General features: G+C 58.2%; 3 protein-coding genes across 5 annotated transcripts in view; all 3 read right to left on the bottom strand.

Moving 5' to 3' along the window:
• Window positions 1-6760, bottom strand: part of PFKFB4 (6-phosphofructo-2-kinase/fructose-2,6-biphosphatase 4) — a 34453-nt gene extending 27693 nt beyond the window's left edge. Inside the window, exon 1 of one of the 3 annotated variants that reach the window (XM_019723933.2) lies at window positions 6638-6760. In XM_019723933.2, the coding sequence (XP_019579492.1) occupies window positions 6638-6701 (64 nt within the window). In that variant the 5' untranslated portion in view covers window positions 6702-6760. Of the gene's footprint in view, window positions 1-2824; window positions 3021-6637 lie in introns of those variants that run through there. The other 2 variants (XM_019723934.2, XM_019723932.2) reach the window with 2 other exon arrangements.
• A 440-nt stretch (window positions 6761-7200) lies between these two features.
• UCN2 (urocortin 2) lies at window positions 7201-9372 on the bottom strand. Its single transcript, XM_074312179.2, has one exon. It carries the CDS (start codon window positions 8853-8855, stop codon window positions 8244-8246), a length of 612 nt encoding a protein of 203 aa, XP_074168280.2. The 5' UTR covers window positions 8856-9372; the 3' UTR covers window positions 7201-8243.
• Window positions 9373-9707: 335 nt separating this feature from the next.
• Window positions 9708-23652, bottom strand: part of COL7A1 (collagen type VII alpha 1 chain) — a 31110-nt gene continuing 17165 nt past the window's right edge. The window contains exons 65-118 of the mRNA XM_019723923.3: window positions 22676-22711; window positions 22567-22602; window positions 22360-22455; window positions 22207-22242; window positions 22100-22135; window positions 21948-21995; window positions 21578-21613; window positions 21342-21464; window positions 21058-21258; window positions 20925-20960; window positions 20791-20844; window positions 20555-20605; window positions 20434-20478; window positions 20274-20336; window positions 20090-20134; window positions 19742-19777; window positions 19574-19609; window positions 19391-19435; window positions 19140-19172; window positions 18998-19060; window positions 18862-18897; window positions 18702-18782; window positions 18505-18573; window positions 18353-18388; window positions 18235-18276; window positions 18032-18076; window positions 17898-17942; window positions 17194-17229; window positions 17052-17111; window positions 16709-16816; window positions 16461-16532; window positions 16276-16311; window positions 16034-16093; window positions 15868-15912; window positions 15573-15608; window positions 15426-15461; window positions 15292-15348; window positions 15071-15142; window positions 14474-14545; window positions 14184-14219; window positions 13815-13895; window positions 13505-13558; window positions 13375-13428; window positions 13241-13303; window positions 12775-12837; window positions 12554-12670; window positions 12306-12383; window positions 12155-12208; window positions 11936-11984; window positions 11212-11244; window positions 11001-11087; window positions 10730-10819; window positions 10400-10597; window positions 9708-10056 (exon numbers count right to left, since the gene is read on the bottom strand). Of these exons, the coding sequence (XP_019579482.3) occupies window positions 10040-10056; window positions 10400-10597; window positions 10730-10819; window positions 11001-11087; window positions 11212-11244; window positions 11936-11984; window positions 12155-12208; window positions 12306-12383; window positions 12554-12670; window positions 12775-12837; window positions 13241-13303; window positions 13375-13428; window positions 13505-13558; window positions 13815-13895; window positions 14184-14219; window positions 14474-14545; window positions 15071-15142; window positions 15292-15348; window positions 15426-15461; window positions 15573-15608; window positions 15868-15912; window positions 16034-16093; window positions 16276-16311; window positions 16461-16532; window positions 16709-16816; window positions 17052-17111; window positions 17194-17229; window positions 17898-17942; window positions 18032-18076; window positions 18235-18276; window positions 18353-18388; window positions 18505-18573; window positions 18702-18782; window positions 18862-18897; window positions 18998-19060; window positions 19140-19172; window positions 19391-19435; window positions 19574-19609; window positions 19742-19777; window positions 20090-20134; window positions 20274-20336; window positions 20434-20478; window positions 20555-20605; window positions 20791-20844; window positions 20925-20960; window positions 21058-21258; window positions 21342-21464; window positions 21578-21613; window positions 21948-21995; window positions 22100-22135; window positions 22207-22242; window positions 22360-22455; window positions 22567-22602; window positions 22676-22711 (3273 nt within the window). The 3' untranslated portion in view covers window positions 9708-10039. The remainder of the gene's footprint in view (window positions 10057-10399; window positions 10598-10729; window positions 10820-11000; window positions 11088-11211; window positions 11245-11935; window positions 11985-12154; window positions 12209-12305; window positions 12384-12553; window positions 12671-12774; window positions 12838-13240; window positions 13304-13374; window positions 13429-13504; window positions 13559-13814; window positions 13896-14183; window positions 14220-14473; window positions 14546-15070; window positions 15143-15291; window positions 15349-15425; window positions 15462-15572; window positions 15609-15867; window positions 15913-16033; window positions 16094-16275; window positions 16312-16460; window positions 16533-16708; window positions 16817-17051; window positions 17112-17193; window positions 17230-17897; window positions 17943-18031; window positions 18077-18234; window positions 18277-18352; window positions 18389-18504; window positions 18574-18701; window positions 18783-18861; window positions 18898-18997; window positions 19061-19139; window positions 19173-19390; window positions 19436-19573; window positions 19610-19741; window positions 19778-20089; window positions 20135-20273; window positions 20337-20433; window positions 20479-20554; window positions 20606-20790; window positions 20845-20924; window positions 20961-21057; window positions 21259-21341; window positions 21465-21577; window positions 21614-21947; window positions 21996-22099; window positions 22136-22206; window positions 22243-22359; window positions 22456-22566; window positions 22603-22675; window positions 22712-23652) is intronic.

Below are 23652 nucleotides of genomic sequence, written 5' to 3'. Positions count from 1 at the left end.
ACTAAGGCTCATATGACTTCGCCAGGACACAGAACGTGTGGACCAGGTGAGCTGCGCATGCAGCCGGAACTGCAGCTCTGGGCCCTCAAGGACCCCGGCACTGAGCTACGGGACAGCAGGAAACACTGTTTAGGACACTGGGTATGTGCGGAAGGAAATCTGAAGACATTTCAACTCAGCTTCCCTCGCTAGTTCCTTTTCTTGTTCATTTGCTCGAGGCCACAGGAGCCCTAAGAGCCAAGAGGCCTGAGACAAGCCTGATGCTGGACAGTGACCACTTTCTGATGGTGTCACCACAGGGACAGCCACAAGTCCCTGGAGTGAGTTCCAGAACTGACTCCTGAACTGCACTTGCTCCCACTTCCTTGGACCAGGTTGGGGAAGGAAGAGCTCTTTAAAACAAAGCAAACTTCGGGGTTTCATATGTAGCAGAGCAGCTCCCTCGCTGCGATCTATTGAAAATCAGCCCTCGACACAAGGGTTTGTAAAAAAACAATAAAAAAATAATAAATAAAATAAAATAAAGCAAACTGGCATCACTGTCCTATTCAGAGGGGACAGAAAGTCATCTTTCCTACTGTCCTGTGTACACAACAGTCATGTCCTTACCCAGGATGAGTCTTGCCACCTTGTGGCTAAGAAAAGCCATCAGACAAATACTGTCCTTTCTTCCGTGCCTCACCTGCCCCCAGAGCTCCTCCAGGTCTGAGTTGAGGGGTCATGATAAGGAAGATAACAGCTTCCACGTGTGGCTCTGAATTTTGTCAAAAGAATTGCTAACGGTGAGCGGGGGTGGGGGAGGCAGGGGACCAGCCTCTGGTTCTAGGAGGCGCTGAGGCAACGTACCACACGGCACAGACCAGCCGTAGGTCCCGCGTCCTCTTCTCTACAAAGCCCTGTGATCAAGTCAACTTGTACCCACCAGCCACCCTCAGGTCTTCACCTGTCCTCGCGGGCCTCCAGCCTAGTCATGAGCTCGCCTCGCAAACGGTGAACTGCTGTATGAACGCAGGCTGGGAACTGGGGGTGCTACACGAACAGGTTCCATGTTCCGTCACTGTTTACTCACTCCCAGCTGTGAACTCTGGGACCCTAGCGTGGGGCCCAAACCCCAACACAATCTGCAGGTCTCATCTTTCTTTGGCCTCTTGGGTGCCACCTCCTCCTCACCCCAAGACAGTGCAATGGCATGAGCCCCTCTGCTCAGGCCAGAGCCCTATTTTAATCGCAGACTTGGAGACTCTGAGGTAGCGAAAAGCAAAGAAAGAGTGGCGGTGATGAAATTACAAAATGTCTGGCCACCCCTTACAGAGCACCTACTCGTTAGGAGGTTCACAGCAACTTCACTGAACAGATGGTGAATGTTTTGTTCCACAGATAAGGAAACTGAGGCCTAGAGGGTCAACCCCTTGCCCGAGGTCACATAGCTGAGCCACGCGGCTTGCGTGTTCCTGCCTCCAAAGTCCAGGTTCTTACTCCTCCTCCTTTATGTACTAACAGCGGCCATCTCCTACGTAGTTAGGGCAACACAGCCCTAACACAGGCTGGCCAGAAGGAGCCTCAGCCTCCACACCTCCAGAAAAGTCTGGAAGGAGGGCTGGCTAGGGCATGGCCACAGCCCCTCCAGACTCAGAGCACCGACTGGAAAGCCATGGCCCTGGGACTAAAAGCATGATCACAGCCTCGGTCCCCAACCAGGACCTATATTATGGTCAGAGCCATGACCACCAGAACATCTGGTCAAAGCCATGGCCATCCCCTGCCAGGACCCCCAGTGTGGTAAGAGATACACACACCCCTCCCCCAGGACTCACACCATGGTCAAATCCAAGGCCCTCAGGCTGGTCTCAAAGCACGACAATGATCGAGCACTCTGCCCTCCCTTATCATGCCCAAGCAGAGGTTAGAAATGCAGGGAGACCCTTGCATATACCCAATCTCCTGGCCTCCATTTCCATATCTGTACCAGGAATTGGACTAGATGTTCTGAGGTCCTTGCCAACTTGCAAATTCGTTACAATGTTTCAGTTATTCCTAAAACAAATCTTTGTTTTTCTTGGTAATAAAAAGGTTGCAGATTCATTTAAGGACAAGCAGAGAGTCAACGTAGTGGATTAAACATCTGGAACCCCAGGAAAGATGAGCCCCTTAACAATTCCATGAATTTCAGCTGTCTCCTAGATGTTTCACCCCCCAATTTTACCATTCACCCACAACCCCACATGAATGCTTCCACACCCCTGGACACAAAGATAGGCCCATATGGCAAATGTTCTCACTGTCTATTCTGCTCACATCTGCGCTTCCCTGAAATTGCTCCCAAAGCTCCGGTTAAGGCACAGAAGTGGGTAATGAAGAACTAGCTCCATTCTCCCACTGGAGAACTAGCTCACCCTTGGGCCTTTCAATGTTCTGGGCTCAGGGAAGCCAAGCGATTTCTCTAGGGCCAACACAGCTCAGACACAGTCCAACCACCGGCCCACGCTCTCTGGTCAGCAGAGAGGGTAGGGCTGAGGGTCCGAGTCTGAGGCGGTGGAGACACCGGAGTGCGAAGGGGCTGGGCCCTCCGGAGGCGATGGCAGCCAGATCTAGCCCCCGCCGACCTGAGACATCCCCACATACCTGTCCCCGCCCCCTGCTCTGCCACACCTGTCCCCGGCCACCCACCGGTTCCTGCTCCCCGCCCACCAGTCAAGGCAGCCTCATCTGTCCCTGGTTCCCCACCGGTACCCGGCCCCTTCTCCAAGAGAGACCACTGCCCAGGCCGCCCTATCCACCCATCCCGCTGCACCGCCCTCCCCGCTCCCTGCGGACCCCGCCTCACCACCGCGCTGGCAGGCGTGCAGGGCGGGCCTCCCATTGCTGTATGGTATCCAGATCTTCTTCAGGGGGTTCTGGGTCAGTTCCCGTGGGGACGCCATCCCGGAGCCGGGAGAAGTCGGACTGCTTGGCTTCCAACCCCAGGAAGCTGGGCCAACTCTAGCCACTCGAGGCTCCGCCTCGCGGCCCCGCCCCTCTTCACGCCGCGAAGACGCAAGCCCACCTCCCCGCAGGCCCCGCCCCCAAACGAGTAGGCCCCACCCCAACTGGAAAGGGGCTGGCCCCCGACCACGCATGCCCAACTCACTAAAGAGCCACTTTCAGACCCAGCGGTCCCGCCCTTTATGCCGGGATCCAGGACGCGCATGCCCAACTCCCCCCAGGTTCACGTTCTGGAAGGTGTAGGCCTCACCCTGGGTGAACGAGCCCAGCACACTCAATCCAACTTCGCTGATTAGCATGGGCCTCTCCCAAAGCCTTATCCTGGGCGCCGCTGCCTCGCGCCTAGGGCACCCGAGGTTCCACTCCCTGCCAACCCGGGGAGGAACGGGTTTGCATGCAATAGGGCAGGGCCTACGTGACCCGCAGGGCTTGATTGGTCAGGACTCTAATCACTGGCCTGAAGTCTCAGCTGTCAACTCCGCGAAGCCCGCGGGCTTTGCGCCAGACCTCCACATCTGCTTGGAGTCCCAGGATTCTCCCCCGCATACTGGAGCGACCTGCTCATCTACGCTGAAAAAAGCTCCTTTATCTCATGGACAGATTTCAAAATTGATCGTGTTTCTTTCTTTGCCTTAGCTGTTAGGAAGCTCAGGCTAAACGCCTGACCATCAGGAGCAAGTGAGAGGGACCTTGTAACCGAGCTCTCTGGGGATTCGCTGAGCCCAGGCAGTATCCTACTTCTCACAGGACTTCATTTTTACCAATTAAATTTTAAATCATAAGTTTACACTTTTTTTTTGTCAGCCTGTCTGTTAACGAAAATAGAATGTGCATGTCATCAATCTTACAAGATTCTGGTAAAGATTAAATGTATCAATGTCTCAGAAATCCACTCTAAAGCACATCAATGTTATCATTCATTCTATTATTTATCTCCTGTCTCTAAAAATGCAGTGGAGTCAAAGGACAAGGGAGAGATCTGTAAATTCAGAAATCCCTGGGTCACTCCCCTCTCTGTTTCCTCAGCTCAGTCTCTCCAAGTTCTGGACTCTTTTTTTCTGCCCTGGGGTCCCAACCAACACTGCTGGAACCTATGACACTGCTGGAACCTCTCAATCACATTGCTGGAACCTATGACACTGCTGGAACCTCTCAATCACACTGCCAGAACCTATCACACTGCCCTCTAGCGATGTCCTCCACCCCCCCACACCACCACCAACACCCCCTACCCCACCCCCGGGCAAAATCATTGCAACCTCAAGTTCTCTCTGCGCAGGATCCAGGTACTAGGGGCATGGAGAACAAGGCTCCACCCAGTACACCACAGGTGCAGCACCCTCTCCTTCTGCCCTCCCTGCCACACCCCTGCCTTGGGTTAGTCCTCCAAATCACCACCCAGCCCTTCAGAGCCTGGCAAGGACCCTTAAGATGCCTGATACAGATGGCTCACCCAGTTAATAGGAAATGAAGGTTCAGGAAGTACACATGTTGGAAGCCCACCTAGACCCTCCCTGAAACCCACTCTAGCTGCCTCCCCTGGGGAGACCCTGCCTCAGGTAGATTCGCCACTTCCTCCTTCACCGTCCCTCTGCAATGTCCAACCCCACCCCCCTCCACCTCCTGCCCAGCTCTGTGAGGACACCCATGGGTGGTTCGAGATTGCAGGATGCCCCTTGTGACCGCTCTCCTGCTTCCTACTCCTCCAAAGCCATTCATTCTGACCCTGACACAGCCAGCTCTCCTGTCAGTCTCCTGTCAGACCTCTGCCAAGGTCATCCTGGGGCTACCCTGGCCTCAGAGACCTTGTTACCACACGCCCACACCCTGTCCAACACCCAGCACTCATTGCATATGCTGCTTCCTCTAACACCAACAGACACCCAGGAACTCCTCAGCCCCTTTGGGATGTTAGTCAAAGGCTCAGGGTAGGGGGCCGCCAGCATAAGGCAGGAGGCCAGGGCCATGTCTGGGAAGCCATCTCCACGCCCAGACAGTCTGAGCCTGGCTTCCTAGGAAAAGCAGTGGCTCTCCAACTCCCACTCTTCTCCAAACAGTCTGACCCTGGGCTGACTCAAACATATCCTCCCTAGTCCCTATATCGAGTGGGAGGCCACACGTCAACAGCAGGAGGAGCCTGGGGCCCCTCCCCAAGGCCACAGTCCACATCTGCTCTGAGAATATTCCCCATCTCCCCTCCCACAGTCCCAATTCTCAGGGAGGAAACTGAGGAACGGGAGCAGGGCCCAGTATCACAGAGCCGGCCCACAGTGCAGGATGGACTCAGCACAACTTCCCGTCTTTCAAAACCTCACCTCCCACACCTGGCACTATCACCACACTTCCACCTCCACACCTGTGGTTTTGCTTGTCCCCTCTATTGAAATGCTCTCCTGGCTTTCTGTTCCTCTCTTGTCAGTAGATGCCCAATAGAAAAACTGGCCCTCATGGCTTTTATCTCCTTGGGGCCATTCCAAAGTGAACCAGCTATCCTGGCCCAGGGGTGGGAAGTAGGCCAGGATGTCAGCATGCATTCATGTGCGAACATGTCCTACGCAGTCTCTCTCCACGAGGAACCTGCCTAGCCTGGCCCTGGTTGCCTCTCATGGTACCTTCTGCACTGACCACTAGTCTTCCTCTCAGTGTCCCAGGATACAAGCTGTGGGGTGGCTGGAGCCCTCAATCCTCAGTTCTCAAACTCTTCCTTCCTCTATCTGCCAGCCAGTCCTGGCCAAAGCAGCAAGCCACCCTTTGCAGCATAAAGGGCCAGGGACCTCACACCAATGCACGAAAGCATGCATGTGTTCACAGCTGCACGCACACACACTAACAAGCCCTGCATCCAGGCCCACGCAGAGACAGGCTGCAGCGGGCCTGCTGCTCTCTGCTGCCTCCCTTCCCCTTTATTCCCCTCCTCCTCTCCCCTCTGCTGCCACTGGAACGTTCAGGGAGTCAGTTCCCAGGAGTTCCAGCTTCCTCTGGCCATTTCTGGTCTCCCTGGACCCAGGGCTCACAGAGGGAGTGAGGTTCCAACTTGGGGACATAAAGCCATGTGATCAAGAAGCCTGGGAACCCTGATCTGCACTTGCTGATTCCAGCCTGGCACAGGACACACAGTAGATGCTAAAAGTGGCTCAAGACAGCCAGGGAACACAGAAAGCCCTCAAAGAGGTTCACAACCAGGACAGAGCACACAATAGGTCATTAGTGCAGCTCTGGATGGAGACAAGGCCCACAGTAGGTGCCCTAGAAATGCTGGTTTAAGGGCTAAAGGCATCTCATAGGAAAAGCTTCCCAAATGAGCCTCTGGAGCTCCCCAAACTGGTGTGACCCCTGAGGGGGGACCTGGACAAACGTGACCTCTTGGAGGCCAGCAAAGGGCCCAGAGGGAGGGCCTTGGGCAGCTCCAGCTGGCTGTCCCTCCCCCTGGGCTGGAGGAAGAAGCTATTTATAGTTCCCCCTTGGCCCAGCCCCCTCTCCCCTGAAAAACGACAATGTTCCCCCTCTTCCAGACTACTGACATACTGATGCCCCTTAGGGCACCCCTGTACCTGCAGAGATCCCCAATAGCCTCCCACCCCTTCCAGTACCCACCCCCACTGTGACCAGATCATTTCCCAGTCCCCCCACCCTCTCTACACCACTCCGAGCCTACCCTGCTTGTTGCTCCCTGACCCGCAGTCCGTCAGGAAGCTGTCTCTTTCCGTGCCTCTGTCCATCCTGCAACCCAACTGGCCTGGGCTACCGCCCCCTGCAGCATGGAGTCCGGCAACCCCGCCCTCTGGCTCTGGAAAGAGCAGCGTGCCCTGTAGCCCCGCCTCTCCAGCCCCGCCCTGGGCCCCGCCTCCCTGGCTGCTTTCAACTGAGATCAACATCAGTGCCCCCACCCTAGGCAGCCACACTCCCGCCAGTATTGCCTCTCTCCAGCCAGAGCTGTCCATACTGCCCAGTGTCTGCCCTCGTCTCCAGCTGGAGTTGTCCACACTGCCCAGCATGCCTGGTCCATCCTCAGGCAAGCTTGTCCACACCGCCCAGAAGATCAGTCCCACCTCAGGCCCAGCAATGGAGTTGCAAGTGTGAGATAAGGCAAAACCTATTCCTTCCACGCCAAGGGACCAGGTCAGTAAAATGGGGAGTGAGCAGAGGGGCACTGCAGCCAGCTAGGACTCAGCCTCAGGTGTCACTGCCTGGGTACACAGGACAGTGTGACTCTTGGCCTCCCATTCTTTAATCACTACATTTATTGAGTGCTTCCTGCATGCCAGAACTTCATGTACACTTGTCACTCGATGTTCAAAAGAAGCTTGGTGGCATTATTCTGCTTTACAGATAAGGAAACAGGCTGGGAAAGGTGAGCACGCATGCTCAGGACAACTTGATGAGGGAGGAGCAGAGCTGGCGGGAGCCCCAACAGCCTGAGCCTACTGTCCCCTGCGCCATGTGCTTCCAAGGGCCAGGGCTGGGTGTGCAGGGGTGTAGGTAGGACACTGCCTGGCTATGTGCTCTGCATGCTTCATGCAGGTTTGGGGGACAAGCACCTGTTCCTCCCAGCCCCCTCACTTGCCCTCACCTTGCTCACACATTCTTGGAGCTGTCAGATACCAGAGACAAAGCCACACATGCACACACACACGCCGCCCCACACGCAGGTAACGCTGCCAAAGCCACAGACTTCCCAGTATGGCCATCTGTGCCTGGAGATACCCCTGACGGCCCCATCCATCTGGGTGGGTGCTACCTCAGGGAGCATAAAACATGTGTGTGACCCTCATCCAGCACTTCCCACACCCCGTGTGGTGACCTGTGGGGGCAAGGCAGACCTGGGGGTCTGCTCTTAGGTGGGCTGGTCCCAGATACAGTGATGGTCTCCTGTGTTGAGATTCCTGAAAGTGGCGTGAGAGTGACCAACCACATGTAGTAGTACCCGGATGCTGTGACCGTGGGGCACCCACACATAGTGAGCCTCCACGTGATAGTGACCTTCCATGGTAGTGTCCAAGCTGTCCAGACCCATCGGAAGTCTGTGGAGCTCCCAGACATGGCAAGACTAGATTCCTCTTGGCAGCAACGCGACGTGGCAACATCCAGGCTGTCCAGACACACTGTGACGCAGTCAGACGTGGTGTGACACCACATGGCAGAGAACCCATATGGCAGTGTCCAGATGTATTGTTCCCAGAAGTAGTATGGCCCAGCTCTGCTACTGCCCTCCAGGTCTCCCCATCCAGGTGGCCCCATCTTTGTGACCCCCTCCCTCAGGCTCAGCGGCGGCCAACATGGGCCAGGATGTCAGCGTTGGCGGCAGCCTGCTCCCTCACCGCTCTGGCCCGGGCCTGTTTCAATAGGATCTGCAAGAGGCCGAGGGGGACATCCAACGAGAGGGTGATGCGTGGGCCGGGGTGGGCTCCAAGGCTGGGGTGACTCCAAGCAGTGGAGGGGCCTGTGGTGCTGGCTGAAGGGCTCTCTGAAGCCACAGGGCAGGGAGTGGCCTGGGGAAAGTTCTGAGGTAGGAGCTGGGAGGTTGCGATAGGGGTTGCAGGGACAGGTGGGACCCTGCTCAACGTCAGGACCGTCAGCACCAGCGCAGCGCACCTGGTCATCGCGTGGTCAGGCTGCGAGGAGAAAACAGGCTCAGGGCAGGGGCTGGGGTCAACTGTGGCTTGGGGACAGACAGATGGGGAAAGACAGGGAGGGAGACCAAGAGACTGAGAGAAAGAGACTGAGAGGTGAAGATTAGAGAGGCCAGGCAAGGGACAGAGAGAGACAGAGACAGAGATGAAGGGACAGGGAGAGAGCCAGAGTGAGACAGAGAAAATCAAGACAGTCAGACAGAGAAGGCGCCAGAGAGACAGAAATGAGTGAGACAGAGACATCCAGAGACAGTGTGTGTGAGTGAGTGTGTGTGTGAGTGTGTGTGTGAGTGAGTGTGTGTGTGAGTGAGTGTGTGTGAGTGAGTGTGTGTGTGTGTGTGTGTGTGTGTGTGTGTAGAGGGAGAGAAGACGGGGAGGATAAGGAGAAAGGAATGGAGATGAATGAAAGGGAGGAACAGCAACACAGAGGGAGCCTGGAAGAAAGAGAGACAGAAACCAGCCCAGAGACAGACACCGTGATGGAAATAAGGATGCAAAGAGAAAGAGAAACACAGAGGGACAAAAGGGAGCCTGACATCTAAGCAAGAGCGCTTGCAGCAGGTCCAGGACAAGGACAGGGTGGTAATGGGAGTCCCTGAGGAGAAGCAGCCAGAGACCCAGAGCCCCCTCGGGTCCAAAGACCTCCAGTCACCCACACCCCAGGTCCACTCACCCCCAAGGCACTGTCCATCCCACCCTGACCCTAGTCCTACCAGCAGCAGCAGTGTCCTCTGGGGTGTCAGGGCCACCGGGGCTGCGTGGGGCTGGAGCCGGGCGGTGCTATGCTGTGACCTCACTGTCTGTCCCCTTCAGGGTCCTTTTATCTCCCTCAGCCCCCTGGGGTGGGAGCTGGGGCATGTCTCCTGGCATGAGGCAGTCCCCTACCTATGACTCAGCCCCTCCTGGGGGGCAGTGAGGACATATCCTCAGCTCCCACCCTCTGTACTCCTTTCTGGGGACAAGTTGGGGACTAAGGGTCACAGGACAGTGACCAGGGCTAGACAGAGGGACTCTGCACCCATGCAGGATAGTAGTGACCTCCCAGGGAAAACCTGCCTCCCGACATTCCCATCTCCCCAAACAGTCACCACAGGGGCCTTTTAAAACAGCAGCTTTAATGCCCCCCAAGAAACAGCACCATGTCATCACAGGCTCGGGTCAAAGGGCGGGTCAGACGTAGTCACATCCGCTCACTGCCCACAGCCACCCCCACACTGAGTCATCTGCCAGGGAGGCAGGAGCCACAATGGGGGTTTGTCCACAGTGGGGAAGGCGAGACCCACGGGGACCAAGTCACTGAAATAACGGACAGACTCATGCACGCTCACGTGCACACAAGCCTCTAGCACCAAGGAAAGGGACAGCAGGGTCCTGCTGAGATGCCGACTCCTCTGGGGGTCGCTGAACTTCAACTCATCATCTGGGCCTCAGCTCTGGAGAGCACCTGGTAGGGCAGGTTGGGAGCTGTCTGCAGCCACTTGACTTCATCCAATCCCTAGGCCTCAGAGCGGCACTGGGCAAAGGATCAGTGTGGGAAGGAGCTGGGGCCAGCGGGCGTGGGGGCTCTGACCTCAGAGACGGGGTCCGCATCAGGTCTCTCAAGGAGGGAGCATGGAGGGGACCATACTAGGGATTCCACAGCTGGGTTCTCTATTCCGTTCTTTGGTCTGGGGGTCTGTACCAGGTCCCACAGTTTGAGGGGACTTCTGACCCGGACCCTGACCCAGGACCTGATATGGATAGGCTCAGTGCCCAGCTCCCTACTGAGGTGGGGGATAGGCTCATACCAGTTCCCTGGCTCTGGACCACCCGGGGTGGGCAGCGGCGTTCGCAGGCCTCACGGGTCCCAAAACGGTTGGCATTCCCTCCACAGCCACCGTAGACAAAGGGGTGACAGGACTCTGTGCCACCTGCCACAGCTCGATGGTACCAGCGCAGGGTGTAGGCAGTACAGGAGCCCTCATCCAGCGGAAGCGAACAGGGGTCTGGGCCGATGGGGGGTCAGGAGGTCAGCAGGGGTGGTGGCAGTCAGAGACGACTGGGGTCGGCAAGAGGTCAGCAGGGACCAGCTCTGCCTGCCCCTCCCCGAATCCCACTGGGCCAGCCGCCGTTCTTACCGGCACCATCCCAAGCAGTGTCTGGGTCCTGGTAGTCCTCCACAGAATACTCAGAGTAGTCATACTCGTCATCCTCGGGGGGCACCCGGCCTACATGCAGGGTGGGCCAGGTTTGTGCTGCCCTGCCCCAGCCCACAGGGCGGGGCCAGGCAGGCAGCACTGGTCTCTTGAGTGGGCGCACAAGAGTGTCCATGCGTGTGCTCTGCATGCATGAGCTCCCCGCCTGTCTGGGCTCCACCCACACATGCCCTGGGGGGCCAGCTGTCCTCACCTTCCTCCTCTGCATGAGAGACCTGGAGCACAGGCACGAGGCGGCGCTGGGGGCCAGCGGTGTCTGCGGCATAACTCTGGAGGGGTCCTAGAGCAAGGAGCAGGGGGGCACAGGGCCCTGGGGTCACCGTGATGGCCACCCCAGGCCCACCCCACTAAGAGGACCAGATGAGGAAAGTTCCGGGAGCAGAAAATACCAGAAAACTACTCACGTGACCCGGATGCGATAAACTGGCCCTGGCAGGCTGGAAGGGGCAGAGGGGGCAGGGAGAGAGACAATGAGGGACAGGGCAAGAGACAGACGGAAAGAGGTAGGGAGAGAATCACACACACACACACACACAGGTATTAGAGATACACCAGAGGGACAGCAGGAGGGAGGGACAGAGAGACAGACAGAAGGAGAGAAAGGAAGAGAAGCAGAGGGAGAGAGAGAGGGAGAGAAAGAGGAAGTAAGGCAGCAGGAAACAGAAAGGACGAGAGGGAAGTTGGGAACAGGTCAGCAAAAGGCAAGAGAGAGAGGGAGAGACAGATGGTCAGAAACAGGCAGACATGAGACAGTGAAGGCAGTCGCACACCGAGAGGACACAGGCATCACTCTCTGATGCCCCTCAAGGCCATCAGAGGTCTCCTGGCCCCATGTCAAGCCTCTGGATCAACGTTGCTCCCACCTTCACCCCCTCCACACATGGCCACACTGGGCAACCAGGAACACTACACGTCCATCCACACCTGCCTGCACGTCTCCCTTGGGGAAGTCTTGTCACCATGTTTTCCTGAAGAACGTGCATCCTTCTGTGTATCCATCCATCTCCGCCCATCTTGACTACTTGCCCCCCACCCCGTAAGTTCTGGGGACCCTGCCTGCCCCTGTCTAGGGGTGCTGGGGTGGAGTGAGGATGGGACACAAGAGACTCTGGGTGGGGCCCCACTCACCGCAGTGCTGACTCATCTCCTGACGCACAAAGCCCCGAATGTCATCCTCCTGGGGGCACCAGACCACAGGGATCACCAAGAACCCACAGATCCCAGGAAGGACAAAGGGCCCATGATGCAGCGATCAAGGAGGGACAGCATCAAGTCGGGCCCATGGCCCAAGGGACCAGGGTGTTGGGTGCAGGAGGAGGACCCCCGCCCACCCTGGCCCACACTCACTGTCAGCGCAGCTTCTCCCTTCTCACCACGGGGGCCAGCAGGTCCTGGCCGCCCCTATGTACAACAGGTGGGACCAGGCTGTGACCTCTGATCTCAGGGACACCAGAGGTCATGCCAATCTCTCACCCCGAGCCCAGGGATCCCCACTCACCTGCTCCCCTCTCTCTCCAGGGGCTCCAGGGGTGCCAGGGGCACCTACCACACTCTGTCCAGGGGGACCTCGCTCACCCTGTCAGACAGAAGGCCAAGTGAGCAGGGTCAGAAGTAGGACAAGTTTGGGATTATAGGTTCAGAGGTTGGGGCAGGGATATTGGGAAATAGGTTACAGGGTCAGAGGTCAGTAAAGTTGGAAAGGTCAAGGAGGTTCAGGGGTCAGAAGTCAGTGTCAGGGCCCCTCACCTTCTGGCCTTGAAGTCCTTCAGATCCTTTGGGACCAACACTGCCAGGCGGCCCAGGGGGACCACTAGAGCCTTCATTGCCCTTGGGACCTGGGAGACCCCCAATTCCTAGGGGGCCCTGAAGAGAAACAGGTCAGGGTCATTGATCAAAGTCCCCAAATATGGACCCACTTCCTGAGAACACAATCCCTTCAGTTCACCATTACCTTGGCCTCAACTTACCCGCTCCCCTTTCTCGCCCTGGTCACCCTTGGGTCCTGACTGCCCATCAAAGCCTCGGTCACCCTGGGAACAGAAAGGAGTATGAGAGACCCTCTACCCTAGCCTCCCTCATCTCAATCACCATAAGCCCTCTGACTCAATGGCCACAACCTTCCGTAACCCGAGCACCACCTGCCGTGCTCCCCATGACCCCGATCCCACTGTAACACCCCCTGCCCTATTTCCCCTACACGGACACTCCCCCTCCATTGATCCCCACTCCCCCTCCATCGTAACCCCTTAGCTCTGATGCGCACATCCCCCTGCTCCACCTCCCAGCCCTCTGTGCTAAATCCCACTGCTACCCCAACCCACCCTGAAACCTTAACCTTCCACCACCTTCCTTCACCTGAAACCCCCATGACCCTACCATAACCTTCCTTGCCCACCCTGAACCCCCGATACCCACTGTCGAGAAGCCCCGTACCTTGGGACCGATCAGGCCCTCTTTGCCAGGGGCCCCCGACTGGCCTGGCAAACCCGGCTCCCCCTGGAGAAGAGAACACATTGAGCTCGGCCCTGGCCCACCATCCTTCCCGTTCTGGGTGTGCCCCGACTCACCATATCTCCCTTGCGTCCTGCCAGCCCCGGGCGACCTGGGGAACCTGCTTCTCCCTACAGGCATCAGGTGGAGGGGTCAGCTTTAGACCCCAGGCCCCCCAGCCACCCACATCCCCCCTCACCTCTGTACCTTATCTCCCTTCTCTCCATCGAGGCCACAGGCTCCCTTAAGTCCCCGTTCACCCTGAGGGACAAAAGCAGGTGGAAAAGTGACTTCCAGATACCTCACTCTATAACACAAAACCCTTGTCCCTGAAACCACTCTCCAAACAGGTCTCAGACACTCCAACCGCTCACCTTCCAACCTCTGACCTAACATCTCACATTCAACCCTGAATACGCCAATATCTGACCCTCAGGTACCTGACCTCTGACCCCAGATACCTCACCTTCCAACATCAGGCCACCTGAACATGAAAAAAACCCAGTCCCCTTCCCACCTTGAGGCCCCGGGGACCCATGAAGCCAATATCTCCTTTTTCTCCTCGGATACCAGGGGCTCCATCCTTTCCTGGGAATCCCTGGGGAGAGGAGTCAATATGAAGTCGGGAGGTCAGTGAGGGATCAAAAGGAATCAGGCTGGATATAATGGACAGGGAACACCACGGGGGTGAAAGCCACCCCTGGAGGCCAGAGTCACTGGAAGGGCAAGGTTTTCCATGGGGTCACGGGTCACCATGGGGAGGAATGATCATAGGGGTTACTGTGAAGGTAGGGGCACCTGGCTACATGAGGATACCATGAGACTACTGGGTCACTATAAGGGCCAAAGGTCACCGCCTGGGGATAGGGGCCTGTGGGCATCTTACCGGTTCACCAGGAAATCCTGCAGCACCAGGCTCCCCCTGTGGGAAACACAGATCGGGGAGGGCAACCCTTCAGTGTGAATGTCCCAGTGTGACTGTCCCCAATGCTGGCCTGTTGCATGTGCAGCCACTTGGTGACTCTGGGTCAGGGCCCAGGCTGCACAAAGATCCCATGTGAACACACACATGGCCAACAGTGAGGGAGGCTGGAAATCCTCCAACACTCAGAGGACATCCATGGGACACGTGTGTGTGACGTGTGGCTCTGGGTCTGTGCCTGGGGTGGGACTTGCCTTGGGTCCTGTGAGTCCACGTGCTCCTAGCAACCCGGCTGAGCCCTTGTCACCAGGTTCTCCCTTGGTGCCCTGTGGGAGTGACCAGAAGAGGGACATAATCAGGACCAGGCCAGGGGGGCGGCTTGGAGTATGACTGGGACCTGCCACCTGGGGCAGAGCTCCCCAGTGCTACTACCACCTGCCACCCCCAGTGGTCCCACCCCTCCCAGCCCGTGCTATACAGCAGGGTGAAGCTGGGAGCTGTGGCCCATGGTGTGGCTCATTTCCCCCAGATTCCTGCCCCTCCCTAAACCTGGGCCCCTAACCTCCCTGGAGTACCCCTAACACCCAACAAGCCCGCTTGCAGTTCCCAGAGGGCTTCTCATAGAGCTGCCATCCGCAGGCTCCTTCATGACCTCACATCAAGGCCCTTGAGGTCTTTGCAAAGGCTCAGCTGCCCCAGTCACTACGGCCTACAGAGCCCCTCCCCTCAGACTCCCAGAAAGCCTCCCTCCCATCCTCCCTTCCCAGCCTCACAGACCCTCCGTACAGCCCTCACAACCCACAGGAACCCCTCCTGGCCCCATATCGAGTACCCCACCCCCTTCCCCGTACCTTCTCTCCAGGGATCCCACTATCACCCCGAGGTCCTTTTTCGCCATCTGTGCCCCGAGGCCCTCGTTCACCCTGGGTCAGGGGTCAGAAGTCAGGGTCAGGGGCTGGAGGTCCCTCACCCTCTGAGGATTGGAGCTCTCAGGTCTCCTGGCCCAGCTCCCATAGGAGTGCCGCCCACACCCAAGGGAGACCCAGTCTGAGCATGGAGCAGACCCACTCACCCTGTCTCCCTTGGCACCCGGTGGCCCCGGAGGCCCCACAGTTACAGCTGAGTCACCCTGAGTGGATGGACAGTCAGGGGTGTCAGGAGTACCCTTAGCCCCTTGCCCCTGCCGTCCCCCACGCCCACACTCACCCTGTCACCCTTCAGCCCTGCGGTTCCAGGGTCACCCTGTTGGGTAGAAGAGTGTGAGTCACCCAAACGGAGAAGTCCCAGGTCCTGAATAACATGACCCATCCCCCACCCCCACTCACCCCAGGAGCCTTTTCTCCTCATACTGACCTTCTCCCCACGTTCCCCCCGGCCGCCTGGGAGGCCCTGTGTGAGAGAAGAAGACTGGGCTAAGGGACTTTGGGGGGAACTAGTAGGGAGACAGGTCAGGAAAGGGGCAGGGAGGACTGAGGGGGCTCCAGGGGAATAGAGGAGCCAGTCTGCAAGGTTCAGGGTTGCAAGAAACCATGGCTCCCCACAAGGACCAGAGAGTAGACAGAGAGAACCAGCAGAAGGCACGGATGGTCCCAAGGGCACAGGCAGGTGATGAAGTCACACCACTGGTGCTTTCCCCAAGGGAACCCACCATAAGTCCTCGGGGTCCCTCCTGGCCAGGGCGGCCATCTTCACCCTAGATGGTGACATTACATTCACTGACTCAGAAGTTGGATTCAGAGGCAAGATCTGTAAAAAAGGGAGACCCAGTGTGGCTCCCTACAGTGGGCTACGGCTACAGAGCAAGACGTACGTACCCGGACACCTGGCTCCCCACGCTCGCCGCGGGCCCCAGGCAGCCCTACTCCAGGGTCTCCCTGGAGATCAATAAGACACCAGGGATAAGTGACAAGAATCAGTGGGGAACAGATTCATGAGAGCTCAGTGGAGGTTGGAAGTGGTGACAGGGTCAGTGGAGGCTGGAGGAAGTGACAGGGTCAGTGGAGGTTGAAGGGGGTGACGAGATACAGGAAAGAGCCAGGAGCATGGTCTCATCTACCTTGTCTCCTTTGAGTCCAGAGGCCCCAGGCACTCCCTGTGGACAGAGTGAGGTGACAGTCCCGTACCCCTCAAAGGTGCACACACATACCAAGTAGTGTGGCATAGTCCCCAGCCTAAGTTCTCACATGAACAGACTCCAACACAGGAATCAGACACATGGGGGGTTGGGGCAGTTCTACTCACCGCTGACCCTGGAGGTCCAGGTGGCCCCAACGGACCTGGAGCTCCCTCTCTCCCTGGGGGGCCGGCCAGACCCTAACAGAAAAATAAGGTAAGAAAGGTAGAGAGTGACTTGGGAACTCTCCTCTCCCTCTGCCTCCCAAGACTGGGAGCCCCTGCGACAGGGCCTGGGCCCCCTTCTCCTCATCCACTATTGGATTCAGATGTCCTGAAGGCACCACCTTCCTACACGCTGCTCCCAGCACCCTTACCCGCTCTCCGGGGGCACCTGGCTGACCCATCTCTCCTCGAAGGCCTGGCTGACCAGGAAACCCGACGACACCAGGAGCACCGGGGGGACCAGGGAGGCCCGAGTCTCCCTGGAACAGAGATAGCAAGGGGAGGAGTGGTCCCAGCAGCACCCCTTCCCAGGACTAGTCCCAGAATGCCCTCTTCCGGGAGCACCTTTCTCTTTATGAGATGGGCTGCTGCCCAATTCATGAATCGTTCAATAAAACCAAGTAGATCTTTGAAAAAAAAGAATGCCCTCTTCCTCCCACCGCCAGGGGACCCCTGCCCACTGCCCCTACCACTGGGGATAGGGCAGAGACTTACCTTTAGACCTGGAGGACCAGTTTGCCCAGGGGGGCCCTGGACCCCGACTCCTGGGTCACCCTTCAAGGTAAGAGGGGTCAGATCAGGCTCAGGGAGTCTCAGGACCATGACCCCTCACAGGGACACTTTGGGGCACACATACCTTCTGACCCTTGAGTCCTGGAGCGCCTTTAAAACCCTAAAAAAACCAAAGTAAACAGCTCTTGAGAGGGTAGGAACATGTACCCAGAGCTTAGATATGACCTTAAAATAGTCCCAGGTGAGTGCAGATGTGATCGCAGACACATGGAAAGTCAGAAATGTGACCAAGGATTGGCTCACGGGAATTCAGAGGTGGCCATGGTTTCACGAGGGCACAGACAGAGGGACGTTCAGGCCTGACCACAGACACATGGAGCTCACACATGAGCACCGAGCACCGACATGTGGGACCGTGCATGTGAGTGCAGATACAGGAGGGGGGACTCAGACACGTCCCATCCCCGGGAGCTCAGGTGTGACCACAGACATGAAGTCAGATCTATGGAGCACAGAGAGGACGGGAAAAGGTGCAGCATAAACATGACCAAGGAGGCACACAAGACTCCGCTGGGTCCTGAGACCTGGGAAATCAGACAGGAGCACACGTGTGCTCACACAGGGTAAGGAACAGAATGAGAATTGGCACATGGAAGCAAAGATGGAGCCCCAGCCCTGGGAGTGTGTGCTTCCGGGAGCAGGACTCTGAATGCAGGGATGGGCGGCCAGGCTCTGGTTCAGACAGGTGCATGGGCCTAGGAATGGTCCCATATGTCCCTAACTGCACTCCTCAACCCAGGCTCAGACTTGCCCAGACCACAGACTCACATCTTCCCCAGGGTCTCCGGGCTCCCCTGCACGGCCGGCTTCACCCTGCACAGAAAGTGTGGTGAGGGGGTCTGGCCACGCAACTTCACCCCTCCCTGCCCAGAGCTCAGGCCCTCGGACCAGGCCCACCTCACCTTCTCACCCCGTGGCCCTGGCAGTCCTCGGTCACCTTTGGCTCCCTGTAGAGATGGGTTAGGAGGCAACATGGGGCATCAGGGACAAGACAGAGGAGACTCAAGGAGGATGGCATGAAGCCTGGGGTCAAATGGGGGACATGTTGTGGACGTTGACAGTCATGAGGGAGGGTGCACTATGCTTCTGGACGTTCCACACTCACCGGCTCTCCCACCAGGTCTCCAGCAAGGCCTCCAGGGGCTCCCTGTGAGGGAGAGGGCTCAGTGGGGTTCCTTGGCCCCACCACTTGGCCCCTCTTCCCAGGCCCCCCACACACTCACCTTCTCTCCCTTGGCTCCAGGGGGCCCGACCACAGTCTGTGGGGAATGTCTAGTGAGTTACCTTGCTTCCTGCCGTATCTCCCCAATCCCGCTGCCCCCTGCCCTCTTGGATGAGAGGTTCAAACTAGGCTGGAGGTGGGGTCAAAAATCACCTGTCCAGGGGCCCCCATGGGTCCAGGTTCTCCTTTAGATCCGACAGGGCCGGGCAGACCTGGTGACCCCTGTGGCAGAGCAGCATGAGGAACTCAGTGCTTCTCCACCGCACTCTCCCCGTGTCCCAGCCCTCCCCTTCTCTTCCTCCTCCAGGCGCCCCATCACAGGCCTGCAGCATGCTCCCCTCAACACACACCGGCACACCAGGGGCTCCTCTGTCTCCATCTTTTCCACTGGCACCATCACGACCTGGGGCGCCCGGCTTCCCTGTCTCCCCCTGAGCAGGAGGAGCTCTGTCAGGGGCCTGCCCGTCGCCCCCCAACCTCTGCAGCCCAGCCCTGACCCTCAGAACTCACCACTTGTCCAGGCAAACCTGGTGCCCCCTGAGGACCCTGAGGGACAGAAGTTAAATGTCAGGGAGACACAGGAGAACACGGGACTCAGCGGACAGGGACACGGTGTCCCTGCTGGGGCCAGAAGGGACTCACTCACCACAAGGCCTGAAGAACCAGGGGGGCCGGGAAGTCCCACAGGTCCAGTAGGTCCAGGCAGGCCCTGGGAGAAGAAAAAGTTCAGGGCAGTGCCAACCCTGCCTGGCTCCCTGTGACTCTGACCCACGAGCTGGGCCACTCACCCGTCCTGGTGGTCCTGTCTCTCCAGGCTCCCCCTGTCAAAAACCCAGAGACTGAGTGAGGCCCCAGATGGACAGGAGGCTCCTCAGCCCGGGCCATAAGCAGAGCCCCCAGGGATGGGACACCTTGGTGCGCAGCCTCATTGCAAGGCACTGACATCCCAGGAGGTTGGCAGATGTTATCCTGGTGCAGACATGGCTCGAAGGAGCCTCCTCCTCCTTCCAACCACATACCTGCACACATCTGTACTCACCTTCAGGCCAGAAGGTCCCTGGGGTCCCGAGGGGCCAGCGAGACCCTAGAGAAAAGTGTCAAGGGCAGGGGATAAGGGTCAGAGTTATCTGTCTGGGCTCAGAGATTAACATAAACAAGGCCTGGCTCATCAATGGGGACCAACACCTGTCCCACCCCCACGAGCCAGTGCTCTGTCACTCACCGGGGCACCTGGTGGTCCAGGGTCTCCATGGCCACCCTGTTGGAGAGAGAAAGAGTCTGATAAGGGGGAGCCAGACCCACCCCACCAGAAAAATTGAGGCAGTACTGCCCATGGTGGGGGTTGGGCACAGGATGGGAGCATAAGGGGTGAGGATTCTGGGGTACTCACCGCCGGGCCAGGGGCCCCCCTTGGACCTTGCAGACCCTGGATAGAAAAGGGAGCGGCTGAGCCTCAATCTGGGCCTTACTTGGATCTCTTTCCGCCCCCTAGAGGCCTTTGCCTGGGGGGCCCATTTCTGTGTCCCCATTGCTCCTTGGCACAGGTCACCCATAGACATGGACTGCCCCTCATGGATGACACACATGTTCCTGTGTGCACACACACAGCCACCTCCCAGACATCATGCAGCTGCACTCGCACCCGGGCACACAGGCACACACCCGTCCCTGGTCACTGAGCACAGTGGGGAGCAGCTTTCCCCAGAACCTGGACCGAGTTGGTCCTGCCACCACTCACCGGCTTCCCTTCAGGCCCAGCCACGCCGCGCTCCCCTGGTAGACCCTGCAGAGAAGAGGTTTCAGGCCGCACTCTCCTTGCCCCCCACCCCAGCTCCCCCCAGACAGGCCATGCACACTCCAGTCCAGGCAACGCAAGTAAGAGCCATGTGCTGGCACACATGTGCCAGCGGACAAGGACTCACCGGGCTGCCACTATGACCACTCTGTCCAGGCTCTCCCCGGTCTCCTTTGATGCCTGGCACACCCTGCAGGCGGAGTGTCATGCTTGAACCCCCAGGCACTGCCATGTGCCCACATACACCCCACCCTGGTTTGCTCCCATAGAGGAGGGGGAGGCCTCACCCTGTCTCCTTTGGGGCCTCGGTCGCCATCACTGCCTGGCTCCCCCTGTGGGGATGACATGTCAAGCCAGGCCCTGGTGCCATGGCAAGGGGTGGCCTCCAGGTTGATCCCACACACTGACCTTAGCGCCCTTGAGTCCAGGGAATCCAGGACCTGGCTCGTCTACAGCCACCTACAAGCACAAGGTCATAGGGGAGAGAGATGTGTCTGTCACAGAGGCATGGAGGGGTCATCCCAGATCCCAGGATCCTAGAGGGTTATGGGGTCTGAGACCACGTGGAGTTTCTGGGGCCTTCACTAATGGTGGCTTCCTAGTGACAGCCAGTCGCAGGCCTAGTGCAGGGCTAGGGTGATCACCTTGGGGCCAGGGGGGCCGGGGGGGCCAGGGATTCCAGGAGGGCCATCTCTGCCCTGTAGAAAAGAAGGAGACAGGTGGCTGGGCCAGCACAGCCTCCAGGTCATCCCACCTCATGAAGCCCCTCACAGCTCACCTGTTCTCCGCGTTCTCCTTTCTCTCCCCGTTCTCCCTGGAGTGCAGAGAGCAGAGTGGGGGTTATGTTTGTGTGGAGTCCAGCTCTTCCCGACTCCACTTCCCTGGCCCTCCCAGCCAGCCCCCAGGCTCACCCTCTCTCCTGGCCTTCCTGGCTCTCCCACACCCCCAGCCGAGCCTGGGAGCCCAGGAATACCAGGCTTTCCAGGCTCCCCAGCCAGGCCAGGAGGCCCAGGGGAGCCCCTCTCCCCAAGGGCCAGGCCAGGTGGCCCCTGAGGGCCTGGGTCTCCACGATCTCCCTTTGGCCCACGGTCACCAGAAAAGCCGATTGGTCCCTGGAGGAACAGAAGAGTGGAAGCTGGTGGCTGTACAAGCACACCCTCCACAGGGCACCCGCTACTGAGCAGTCAGCACACACCTCCTTGCCTGGGGGGCCCCGCTCGCCTGGGTCCCCCTTGGGGCCACGCCGCCGGTCAGGCACTGGCAGGAAGCTGCCTGAGCTCTCGTCCCAGGTCTCCACAATCTCCCGCAGGGCAGACGCCTGAGTGACAGCAGCGGTGGGAGGAACATGGCCCATTACTGCAGCCCCCCATGCCCTGGCCCAGCCCCATGAGGCCTCTACCAGCGCCCATGCCCAGCCCCCAAACAACCTACCTTGATGCCAATGTTTTCCAGCAACCGCTCCACATTCTGGAAACACAAGCTGAATAAGGGGTTGTCGACAGAGAAGCCCTGCCTCTGCCCCACACTGTCCCCAGAAATAGCCTCCATGCCCTCTTCCTCAGGCCTCCTACCAGAAGACCCTTAACCCTTGGTTGAAGAGGCTCGAGGCGCCTGGAGCCCCTCCCTGGCACGCCCCCAATGCCCAGTCTCCCCTGAGTAGACTACAGGAATCCCAGTCGGGCAGACAGCCCAGTACATGGGACAGAACATGTGGGGTCTCATAGCAAGAGGCAGGGGAATAGAGAGGTGGCCCCTGGAGGCACGCACACGAGTCAAGGACCAGCTCCCCAGCTCCACTCACCGTCACACTCCCAGGCTCTCCTCTCAGGCCGCGCTCTCCAGGGAGGCCCTGGAGACACCAAGACAGAAGCTGCTGGACCCAGCTTGTGGGGCATGTATGTGTATATGTGGGTGCTGTGGCTACCTGGGCATGGGAAAAGGGGGGTGCCTCACCTGTTCACCTTTGGATCCACTGTCCCCGCGGTCACCCTGAGAACAAATAATGATCAGGTCGGGGAATGCCCCTCACCACACCCCCTATTCAGCATATGCACACTCACCTTGGGGCCCAGACTTCCTGGAACACCAGGAAAACCCTGCAATATGACAGGACACAAAGGGTCACACAGGACCATGGCATGCTGGGAGGGTATCTGGTGGGAACACAATAGCCCCTGTTGCTCCCAAGTCCTAACGTGACCCTGGACACTCACCTGGCCAGGAGGGCCGACCTGCCCTGGGAGGCCTGGGGGGCCCGGGAGTCCAGGGCTACCAGGAGCTCCACGCTCACCCTTGGGGCCATCGTGACCCTGTGGAGGATGCAGCCAGCATCAGGACCCTGAGACCTCAGAAAAGATTGAAGCCATATATCACAGGGTCAGGGTCATAGGTTAGAGGTTACAGAAGACTCCAGCACTCACTTCTCTCCCAGGGGCGCCCGAATCTCCCTTCTCTCCCTATGGAAGACAAAGGTGCTTCAGACACGGCCCCGATTTGAGGCCAGAGAAGATTCCAAATGAGGGGCTTTACCTTTCTCCCGTCTTCTCCGGGGTCCCCAGGTTCTCCCTGCGGGCAGAGGACTCATATCAGCCCAAACGTTCACTGGCATCTGGCTACAAGACGCTGTCTTGGTGGATCTCAGGTGACGAACTGACTGTAGCTCCAAGCCCGTGTGTGTCTCAGAGCACGACGGTGACCCTCTGAGCGAGCTGTGCACACCTGAGGGTGTGCCTGCATGCTCTCCTCGCCTCCACCCTTAACTGCACGTCCACCTGTCTCTGGCTTCTGAGATGGAACCCCACATCTATGCATCTCTGGGGGCGCTGAGTGTCCACGTGTCCTGGGTCTGTATATATCAGCACGTGTACCTGTGCATGGGTCTTTGTGTCCTGGTAGGTGACACTGGGTAGGTGTCTCAGTCTGTCTGCACGTCTTGATCTGTGTCTGCATATGGGCAGGGGCTTATAAGGTTTGCACAGATGGACGTGTGTCTGCATGCCCCTGGTGCCTTGAGAACTGTCTGTGTGACTTGACTGCAAGTCTTGTGTGTATCTTAATATGTGTGGCCGTATGTATGCGAGTGACTGTGGATATAAATGCATGTGTCAGTATGTCCCAGAAAACGTCACATGTCAGAGCCTGGGATATATGTCTCATCATGTCTCAACACAGGTCCACGTGTGGCCGTGTGTGCGGCCGTGTCTTAGCATGTATCTGTGTCTGGGCGGAGGTGTTTGTGTGTCAACATGTCTCCACGTGTCCCTGATGCGGCTTTACCCGTGTCTGCACCTGTCAGTCTGTGTCTATAGCTCCTCACCTGTGCTGCGGGGTGGGTTATTTTAGCATGAGTCTGCCCATCTGAGCACAAGCCAGCATGTCCACCTAACTCACTGTGTCTGCGAGGCTGCTTGTGTGCGCGCGGACGAGTGTTTCAGAATGTGTCTGTGTGTCTGCACAAGGTCGCGGGTGTTGGGCTGTCTCGGCAAGTGTCTGCATGTGAGCCCCAT

The sequence above is a fragment of the Rhinolophus sinicus genome, chromosome 5 (genome assembly GCF_057876585.1).
Source record: "Rhinolophus sinicus isolate RSI-liver-muscle chromosome 5, RSI-T2T, whole genome shotgun sequence".
Taxonomy (NCBI): domain Eukaryota; kingdom Metazoa; phylum Chordata; class Mammalia; order Chiroptera; family Rhinolophidae; genus Rhinolophus; species Rhinolophus sinicus.
The sequence above is the reverse complement of the archived record's forward strand: the minus strand, read 5'-3'. Positions and strand labels throughout refer to the sequence as shown.

What these genes read in the sequence shown, in the direction of transcription:
- UCN2 (XM_074312179.2), bottom strand. Translation starts at nt 8,855, where the DNA reads ATGTCTCTGTCTCACTCATTTCTGTCTCTCTGGCGCCTTCTCTGTCTG.